Here is a 10747-nt window from a genome sequence, read left to right as displayed (position 1 = left end):
ACTCAAATCATTTTTTACCTTTTGCCCACGGGTTTTACTATGATATTCAAGTGTTGAAAGTAACGCACATTTTGTTTGAAATTTCGGAAGTCCGATCGTAAGGGGTCGCTTTTTTGCGGTTACCGAAGGGTTCGCTTAGCGGTTATCCCCCAGGTGAGCCTTCATTCGTATGTAGAAAAGTTACAAAGTAATTTTGGGTACTCAAATCACTTTTTACCCTTTGCCCACGGGTTTTACTATGATATTCAAGTGTTGAAAGTAACGCACATTTTGTTTGAAATTTCGGAAGTCCGATCGTAAGGGGTCGCTTTTCTGCGGTTACCGAAGGGTTCGCTTAGCGGTTAGCGGTTATCCCCCAGGTGAGCCTTCATTCGTATGTAGAAAAGTTACAAAGTAATTTTGGGTACTCAAATCACTTTTTACCTTTTGCCCACGGGTTTTACTTTGATATTCAAGTGTTGAAAGTAACGCACATTATGTTTGAAATCTCGGAAGTCCGATCGTAAGGACTCGCTTTTTTGCGGTTACCGAAGGGTTCGCTTAGCGGTTAGTGGTTATCCCCCAGGTGAGCCTTCATTCGTATGTAGAAAAGTTACAAAGTAATTTTGGGTACTCAAATCACTTTTTACCTTTTGCCCACGGGTTTTACTTTGATATTCAAGTGTTGAAAGTAACGCACATTGTGCCCACCCGCGCAGTAATACCGGAACGAGGCCTTCAGTGCGGATTACAGATATCCGGTCAGATTTGAACTTTGACCCGAAACCTTGACCTGGCGTTTTCCTACGCGCCTGGAGCGAGCTTTGTGCGTATTCAAAGTGCGTTTCGAAGGTAGATATATTTATTACCTTTGCCAGAATGGCAAGGTTATGTTTTAGGCTTGTACGTCTGTCTGTCTGTCTGTCTGTCCGTCTTTCTGTCTGTCTGTGAACAGCATCACTCGAAAAGCGCCTTTGATTGATCCTGATGATATTTGGTAGGTGGATATAGGGGTCGTAATCCCCATACTACTTCTCTTGCCCTCGCATGTTCTAAGTTTATGACCTTTGTGACCCTTTGTCCTGCTCAGACTTTTTTGTCAATTTAACCCTCCTAAGCTGGTTGTTTAATCTGATCAGTAAAACGTGACCTATTCTGTGCTGCTGCTGCAGACTTCCAGATCAATGCGCTTTCCTGTGGTAAGAAATGCCACAAACCTGTATTTACTGGACCCACCTACAGGAATCATATATGTGCATCCCGTATATATACGGGTTCATCAGGACAGCCTTGTAGATACCAGATCTATACATATATGACTGTATGTACATAGTACATATCATATTGTACATAGTATATATTGAAATATGTTCGTGTTTTGTTTTAGGGAAATATAGTCTTAACCAGCCACGGCAACTCATTAGGGATGAGAGTCCTTGTTTCTTACTTTATGACCAATGGCCATAATCTGCATGCTCAAATGAGGTGCTTTTAGCCATCTCTCTTAAAGCCAATGCGACTTAGGTCTAGACAATGCAGCGCAATAAAGACCAAGATTCCCCATTATATAGCGCAAGAGATAAACACCCAAGTACGTCAATGGGGACATCCTATCTCAAGAGGGCTTTATAACGTCATTTACGCCCGAAATCACCCAGCTATTTGATGTAATCTATAGATACCTAACTGTCAAAAGGATTTGCAGTCATAGAAGGATTTGAAAGGGTTTACAGCTGTGTATTGACATACATCTTCCAGGTCCACAACTTAAACGCAGTTACAACTAAAAAATGGGAGATCAAATTCCAACCTAATTGCAGCGTCAATATGGAAGTAACAATCTTTCTTTCTATGACACATAATGTTTGTAAAGGATGTAATGTATCAATGCTATTGGAAAATTCGGGAACAATGTGGCGAGTCATGATGCCACTTCGCTAGAAGACTAAGTGTGTGGCATCCATGCGGTGAAGAGGGCTATATGCTGTGATTCCGATGGCAAAAATTAGCATGAGGCACTAGGCACATTAGCGTGAGGCACAAGACTGGAATTCCATAGGATGGGGCTTGATAAAACAGACTAGGATATCACATTGGATAAAATATGGTTGAATAACACGTAGCATAACAAGTTATAGCTCAACACATGATTTATGTTTGATGGAAGCAGGTTTATTGTAACTGCGCACATTGATGCGATGAGAAAATCGTTAGGCTCGACTGTTATGCAGCTGTGGAGTAGAATGGACTGGGGATGATCCTGGTTTTTGATGCAGAAAAACGTTAGGGGCTCAAGTCGCGCTTTTATGACACGTCACATCAATTATCTAAAACATAACTTTGTCTTTCCTTCACACAGTAACTCGCAAAAAAAAACCGTCAGATAACCGTAAGATAATCATACTGACTTACTTGATACTTGATAAGGTCTCTTCATCGTTGTGTCAAGTGGTCTGCATCAAGGCAACGTCTCTTGTGGACCATCCTGCGCCATTCCATGCAATTCTGGGCCGTCATTCACCAAGTTGACTACTACATGTACATCGAACTAGTTTCCCTTCTACAACTACGGTCATGGCTACATGTTTAAAATTAATGATGTCGTCATCCATAAAACTTACCTGCCGTGGCCTTGCTGACATTGTATGTCCATGTCCCGTGAACAGCAGTACAGAAGAGGTTGGTGCCCATCATAAGCTGTGGTGTTAGAAACTACTGCACGAGTCTCCCAACAAGACGATGTGTCAGCTCTGGTCCGTGGGTCTACCTGGACAACCTCAGCCAGTGGTGACCAGAACTGCATGCAAAGAGACAGAATAATCTTTGTGTACTATTCACAGCGTCACACCTGTCCCCGCGCGCCACGGACAGGTGGTCAGTTAACTCAATTTTGGAGGGTAACCAATCAGAGGAGTTATGCAAATGTACACGTATGCTAATGAGTGCAGGGGTATAAAAGGGAAAGATATTATCACAAAAAAGGCGCACAGTTTGACTTTGGGGAGGAAGATAAAAAGGTGGTTGGCAGAAACAGGCGAAAATTAAAGTCGGGTCAATTAGGGACAGTAGGAAGGGTATGAGGGTGTTGAGATATAAAGAAGAAGGTATCTTTACACTAAACACCCAACCATCCTCTCTAATTTCTTATGGCTTGGGAAAAGTACTCGCCTCGCTCTCTGCTCAGGGATGGAGACTTTCCGCACTCCTTATCCCTCCATCACCTGTCTGGGACGCGGGGTATGGGTGTGGTGGTATGAATCTTCCACTATATCAATCTAACCATGGCATGATTATAGTTGACCAGCGTTTGATGTCCAATTAAACTTAAGGTTAGCAAGGAGGTTGAAAACCTTCTTGAGGTTAGTTATTTACCCTGTTACAAAGAAAACCTTCCTGTGGATGCGGGTTTACCTGCAATGATGATTTCAGCCGTTTAACGGCGCTTTTCTTCTCAAGATACACCAGCCTAAAAGATACACAAAACTTTCTTGTTCCTAGATCCTCATTCTTGCGACAAAAAGGCTTGTCCAAACAAGAAATACATCTTTATGTACAAAATTCGTCTTTGAATACAAAAGAAAAGAAAGACATATAAAAGAAATATTCTAATGAATAAAGACGCACTTACTCCCTGCAAATCAGAGTTGCTTGGAGTGTATTGACTCTCTCAAGAAAGATGCTAAAAATGCCCGCAAACATCCGGCCAGCACAGTATCACACTGTGTACGACTTGAAGGACATGTTGCAATACCAACCAGTGTAGATAGGTGGCGCTGTTAGACCGCCTGTAAAGTCATGTCCAAACTTTGTAATGTTTACACATTTATTCCAGCCATGTAACTTTCCTCTTACGCTACTTTCTTGTTCTAATTGTGTTTCATCTACAAATGAAAAGAAGTTACGAATGTGTGCCTTGTATGATCAGGAAGGTGGAAATCGGGTTCTTGGTCCCTTAGCATAAGATTGATAAAAGCTTCTTGCTTAGCAAGACAACTTTCCCAGCCAGAGAAGGCCAATTGCTTATTATGCTCTTTTGTTCTTGAATCAATCACAAACAATACTAAACCAACAGACTGTATACATCAGAACTGCACTGCTTCCCAATGTTGTGCTTTGTGGCTTGGGTGGTAAGGGTTTACGATTATGACTTACAATTGTATTTTGGCCCAGGTTCCAATTGTCTACAAGAGTATAAAGGGGTTGCATTTCATTTGCTAATCGACGTGCAGTCTGATAACAGTTATTAGACTGCACGTCGATCATTAAACAGAAGGTCACTAGTCACAAACATGCGACTAAAATATATGATGAACAAAGTAAAGGTGTTTGTCTTTTGAATCCAGCTTAACTTAGAAATGTACCAGAAATATTTTACATGACATTGTGTTGTTCTGGTTAGAGTCTGTTGGAGGCTCTGTCTGTTGTGTTTACTAGTATTGTCAATAATATACTCCACGATCCAATAAAGCCATTCTAGCTTTGTGCAAATCACTTTCAAAGTAACATTTTCGTACTTCTAGCTCAGTATAGTCAATCAATTCAAATTGTTACAAATGGTATCTGTATTAATATTGTATCACACAATCGATTGACATAAATCAGCTAAAATAGATTACTCTGTGTAAAAGTATTAGTGAAAGGGCGTTTTACTATCCACAGCCAAATGTCAGTATTAGCGACGGAATGCCCGTGGATTTCACCCCTACATATTGATGAAATCCACAGCCAACCAAATGTCAATATTAGCGGCAGAATGCCCGTGGATTTCATCACTACATACTGATGAAGTCTACAGCCAAATGTCAGTATTAGCGACGGAATGCCCGTGGATTTCATCACTACATACTGATGAAGTCCACAGCCAAATGTCAGTATTAGCGACAGAATGCCCGTGGATTTCACCCCTACATATTGATGAAATCCACAGCCAACCAAATGTCAGTATTAGCGACGGAATGCCCGTGGATTTCATCACTACATACTGATGAAGTCTACAGCTAAATGTTAGTATTAGCGACGGAATGCCCGTGGATTTCATTACTACATACTGATGAAGTCCACAGCCAAATGTCAGTATTAGCGGCGGAATGCCCGTGGATTTCATCACTACATACTGATGAAGTCCACAGCCAAATGTCAGTATTAGCGACGGAATGCCCGTGGATTTCATCACTACATACTGATGAAGTCCACAGCCAAATGTCAGTATTAGCGACGGAATGCCCGTGGATTTCATCACTACATACTGATGAAGTCCACAGCCAAATGTCAGTATTAGCGGCGGAATGCCCGTGGATTTCATCACTACATATCGATGAAATCCACAGCTGTGGAGTTCATCATCCCTCTACCGATAAAATCCACAGCTGTGGATTTCATCAACATAGTGATGAACTCCACAGCTGTGGAGTTCATCAATCCACGGTCCTTGGATATACCTCAAGGGTTCGCTTAGCGTTAGCGGTTACCCCCAAGGTGAGCCTTTCATTCGTGTGTAGAAAAGTCACAAAGTAATTTTTGGTACTCAAATAACTTTCTACCTTCTTCCCAAGGTTTTCACTATGATATTCAAGTGTTGAAAGTAACGCACACTTTGTTTAAAATTTTGGAAGTCCTATCGTAAGGGTTCACTTTTTGCGGTTACCGAAGGGTTCACTTAGCGTTAGCGGTTACCCCCAGGTGAGCCTTTCATTCGTGTGTAGAAAAGTCACAAAGTAATTTTTGGTACTCAAATAACTTTCTACCTATTTCCCAAGGGTTTCACTATGATATTCAAGTGTTGAAAGTAACGCACTCATTGTTTGAAATTTTGGAAGTCCAATCGTAATGGGGCGCTTTTTGCGGTTACCGAAGGGTTCGCTTAGCGTTAGCGGTTATCCCCCAGGTGAGCCTTCATTCGTATGTAGAAAAGTTACAAAGTAATTTTGGGTACTCAAATCACTTTCTACCTTCTGCGCAAGGGTTTCACTATGATATTCAAGTGTTGAAAGTAACGCACACTTTGTTTGAAATTTTGGAAGTCCAATCGTAAGGGGTCTCTTTTTGCGGTTACCGAAGGGTTCACTTAGCCTTAGCGGTTATCCCCCAGGTGAGCCTTTCATTCGTGTGTAGAAAAGTCACAAAGTAATTTTTGGTACTCAGATAACTTTCTTACCTTCTGCCCAAGGTTTTACTATGATATTCAAGTGTTGAAAGTAACGCACATTTTGTTTGAAATTTTGGAAGTCCTATCGTAAGGGTTCACTTTTTGCGGTTACCGAAGAATTCGCCCAGCGATAGGTTACCCCTCAGGTGAGCCTTTCATTCGTGTGTAGAAAAGTCACAAAGTAATTTTTGGTACTCAAATAACTTTCTACCTTCAGCCCCAGGGTTTTACTATGATATTGAAGTATTGAAAGTAACGCACACTTTGTTTGAAATTTTGGAAGTTAAGGGTTTGCTTTTTGCGATTACCGAAGGGTTCGCTTAGCGTTAGCGGTTACCCCCAGGTGAGCCTTTCATTCGTCTGTAGGAAAGTCACAAAGTAATGTTTGGTACTCAGATAACTTTCTACCTTCTGCCCAAGGGTTTTACTATGATATTCAAGTGTTGAAAGTAACGCACACTTTGTTTGAAATTTTGGAAGTCCAATCGTATGGGGTTGATTTTTGCGTTTACCGAAGGGTTCACTTAGCGGTAGCGGTTACCCCTCAGGTGAGCCTTTCATTCGTGTATAGAAAAGTCACAAAGCAATTTTTGGTACTCAAATAACTTTCTACCTTCTGCCCAAGGGTTTTACTATGATATTGAAGTGTTGAAAGTAACGCACAGTTTGTTTGAAATTTTGGAATTCCTTTATTAACGGTTTGCTTTTTGCGATTACCGAAGGGTTCGCTTAGCGTTAGCGGTTACCCCCAAGGTGAGCCTTTCATTCGTGTGTAATAATTTTTGGCGACGCCTTAGGGGCGGAGGCATTTTCTACAGTATTACGATCGCTTTATAAGAATTTAGAAAATTGTACGAATGCATTCCCTTGGGAATTGATTTTGGCTAAAACTCAGGGGGGTCAAACCCAATTAATACAGCAGTTGTAAAGGATAGAATCATTTGACGAAGGTATGGGTCGTGGAATTCTAGTTTACGATACTTAACTACAGAAAATATCTCTTCGATAATATGGCTAAATTTGCTTCAGCAAATATTGTATTAAAACGTCTTAAATAACTGCGGTCACGCAAACGTGTAACACAGTCGCGTACCAGTGATGTACCCGCCGCTTTAGCGCAATGTGCATGTGGCGGGACCATTGCGTCATGCGTCATGCTGAAATCCCCCGTCGCTATCACGGCAAACTCCCTTTCACAGCAAACTCTCTTCCTCGGCAAACTCCCTTTCCCGGCACAAGAGAACCCCGCCAACATTGAAAATCGCGGACCAACGGGCAGAAGACCCATCTAACCAGCATGCACCAGGAAGTACAATCAGCGTGGATCGGTCGCGCCAAACACCAAATCCGTTCCATTTCAGGCAGCCTATAAAGCCCATGCAAATGATTCTAAGGGTTAGTTTCTTGTCCTTGTAGTTAATTCTGGATGTAGGACTTAGTTACTGCAGTACATTACGTCCCGCTAAACGGCGTAGCACACTAGAGAGAAAGTATGATGCAACAGTGGCAAAAATGATGAAAGGTCCAAGTTCAGCGTACTGTGACCTGATCAGTCATGTTCAATGTCCAACTCGCAGCCGGTTGTTTACAGACGAATTTCCTGGCAGACATTATGGCGGACGACCAGACCACAGCGGAGACGGCCGAGCAGTTCGCCCTAAGGCTGACCGCAACGGTCTCGTCTGGGTTCGTGACATTGGCGGTGGCCATAGGCGTGCGTACGGGTCTGTTCATCAAGTTGGGTGAGCAAAACGGGCCACGCACATCTGCGCAGATAGCAGAAGCTGCAGGCATGAAGGAAAGGTGAGAAAAGGGGAACAGTACTAAAGGTCACTCTTAATTTCAAGGGTTATGAAAAATATGGTATTTCAAGTCTGGCAAGGTTCGTCGCACGCAGGTATGAGGCTCAGGACTTTGTTATTCCTTACTATCTTTACTATCCCACGGTCACGGGAACCTGTGTAGCCCCGGTCGGGCTATAAAGTTACACATTTGTCCCAGTGTACTACCGAATGGGGTTGTTCTGCACAATAAAGTTACGGCGTCTCTCCGTCACCGGGTGTTGACTTGATTTTAACGCGAGATTTAAAAAAATCCAGGGGCCCGGCTATGCCCCCGAAATAGCCACGTAAATGCAACACCCGAAAGTGTAAGAAAGAAAATACCTCTAAAGTATCAGGCGGGGCCCTTTTGGGGTTTGGCTCACTAATGGGAAGACAGCTACACAAATAATTTTGTTAAGCCAGATATCAATATGCCACATTTCTTTATAAAGCAAATCACAGACGTTGTACCTCCGTTTTCGGACAGGTACGTTCGTGAGTGGTTGGCTATCATGGTGACGGCCCGGATCATGGAGTACGACAGGGAGCAGCGGACGTACTTCCTTCCGCCTCACCGCCGGGACGTTCTGAAGTCCGCCCAAATGCCGGAGGGCCTGCGGCTGCAGGCCGGCGTAGCCACGAATGTGGCCGACTGCTTCAAGCTGGACGGACCCGAGGGTCAGTATAGAACAACATCGTAGAGCAGGAAGACACAAGGGACAGTATCTTAGAGAAGGGCAGACCAGACTCGAAGCGTCCGGTTGGAGAACAGTTTTGTATCCTAACTATGAATTGATATTCTCCTAATGTTTGAATTACAACCAGGGGCGGTGTGTGTGTGTTTAGGGCAGAAAGGTCCATACGTAGACCTCCTTTCCTGTTGGAGACGGAATGAAGTCTATTATGTCTTGTTTTATGTGAGACCGGGTAGCGCAGTGGCAGTTTGTTCGCCTCGTGACCGAGAGGTGGCGGGTTCGAATCCGGCTGCCGTGTTACCGATCTTGTGCCCTTGGGAAAGGCACTTTACACGTCTTTCCTCACTATACTCAGGTGAAAATGAGTAGCTAGCTTCGGCTAGGGCCGTCCCTCGGATAGGACGTTAAATGGAGGTCCCGTTTATGGGGAGAGTCACACCCTATACACGTTAAAGAACCCTCACACGTGCGATGGTGCAGTGTGAGATGGAGCAAACCCTTCTGTCTGGAGTTGGTGATTCACTTCAAATCACCCGGTTGGAGGCCTGGTGAACCTCCATACCGTATCAGCCACACGGTGATTTACATCATTCACCCGGACGGGAGACCTGGCGCATCCCCGTCTTGTAATTAGCCAGCGAAAGGGTATGTCACCCCGTAAGGGGCGGTATAACCCCGTCGTGTGTAGACATGTGCGAACATGTGTGATCACGTCGACCGATGATGATGATGATGATGTCTTGTTTCCGCGCTTTAGGTGTGCCATATTCAGCTTATCCTGAGTTTCAAGCTTGGCAGGCAGACATAAGGAAGCAACAGGTGGAAACTAACCTGGTGTCAAAATTTGTACCGATGATACCCGGACTGAAGGAACGTTTGGGTGAGAAACACAACTTAAATATCCAACTATACAAATAACTAGCTACTGGTCTGTAGTCGACGAAATAATGACTATATCCTCATATGATTTATCCTTTCATTCAGATTCAGTCAGAAACATATAAATACGACCAGTCAAGCCGTTGCCTGTTGTCTTGATCTTCTTCTATTCAGAGTCTGGTATCAGAGTCCATGACGCTGGATGCGGTAGGGGAATCCCGACCCTCATCCTAGCGCAGCACTTCCGTAACAGCACGTTCGTCGGCACCGACATCGATCGTGACGCCGTCCAGTGGGCGGCCACGGAGAGTAACCGGCTTGGTTTGGTCAACACCAAGTTCCAGGTGCAGGACCTGGCCAAACTGCCCGCTGATTGGTCAGATTCGTTCGACTACGTGCTCGCGTGGGACGCGATACACGACCAGGCTGATCCGGAAGGCGTGCTTCGGGAAATCTACCGGACGACCAAGTCCAGTGGTCTGTTCTCGATGGTCGACATAAGAGGCCACACTGAGCTAGCGGACAACCTTGACGACCCGGCGGCCCCGATGCTGTACGGCGCCAGCTTACTGCACTGTATGCCCGTATCGCTGTACTTTGGGGGGAGGGGCCTGGGCACCATGTGGGGGCAGGAGCTGGCGGTATCCATGCTGCAGGAGGCCCGATTCACTAACATCCGGTGCCTCGATGTGCCCGACAGTCCTGCCAATCTTCACTTCCTGTGTCATAAGCCATGAAGCCAACATCTATCTACCCGCACTCCTTATGACACAAGTCTAAAGTTTAACACAGAGTTCCAAGTTTAACATAATTCCGCCACGTAACACCGCCACATCAAAACAACGTTGAATATATAATGATCTACCGCAGCATCTCCTGGCTTTCTGTTGACACAAGGTACTTATAATCAAGACATTGTTGAGAATGACCATCAATTTACCGTGGTCAAAATCAAAGCATACTGTCCTTTTGGATAGAAGACCCCCTTGTGGGGAAAATCACCATGTACGTGGGTAGTGGGTCAAATATATGGCACACAAGTTCCAAAGACTTTGCTGACGTTTGTCATGTTCGAGTGTTTCAAAACGTCTATATCTTCAGCGCTATAATATTCGTTCAGCCAAGAAAAAATAAATGGCAGCTGTATAAACGTAACATATCATTTTCTCTCACTTGCATCACTCATATTCAACGGTTTTCACCTTTACAGCACAGTGGGTGTAAAA

At 44.1% G+C, this 10747-nt stretch overlaps 1 protein-coding gene across 1 annotated transcript; it reads left to right on the top strand.

Annotated features, from left to right (window-relative positions):
* The first annotated feature begins 7703 nt into the window (after nt 1–7703).
* LOC118416131 lies at nt 7704–10258 on the top strand. The gene is made up of 4 exons (XM_035821208.1): nt 7704–7927; nt 8435–8625; nt 9400–9522; nt 9696–10258. Exons 1-4 carry the CDS (start codon nt 7737–7739, stop codon nt 10256–10258), a joined length of 1068 nt encoding a protein of 355 aa, XP_035677101.1. The 5' UTR covers nt 7704–7736.
* Nucleotides 10259–10747: the final 489 nt, after the last annotated feature.

The sequence above is a fragment of the Branchiostoma floridae genome, chromosome 5 (genome assembly GCF_000003815.2).
Source record: "Branchiostoma floridae strain S238N-H82 chromosome 5, Bfl_VNyyK, whole genome shotgun sequence".
Lineage (NCBI taxonomy): Eukaryota > Metazoa > Chordata > Leptocardii > Amphioxiformes > Branchiostomatidae > Branchiostoma > Branchiostoma floridae.
Note: the sequence above shows the minus strand (reverse complement) of the source record. Positions and strands in the feature narration are given on the sequence as shown.

What these genes read in the sequence shown, in the direction of transcription:
- LOC118416131 (XM_035821208.1), top strand. Translation starts at nt 7,737, where the DNA reads ATGGCGGACGACCAGACCACAGCGGAGACGGCCGAGCAGTTCGCCCTA. An exon ending in CAAGCTGGACGGACCCGAGG is followed by an intron (nt 8,626 to 9,399) that starts GTCAGTATAGAA and finishes TCCGCGCTTTAG; the next exon opens with GTGTGCCATATTCAGCTTAT. An exon ending in CGGACTGAAGGAACGTTTGG is followed by an intron (nt 9,523 to 9,695) that starts GTGAGAAACACA and finishes TCTTCTATTCAG; the next exon opens with AGTCTGGTATCAGAGTCCAT.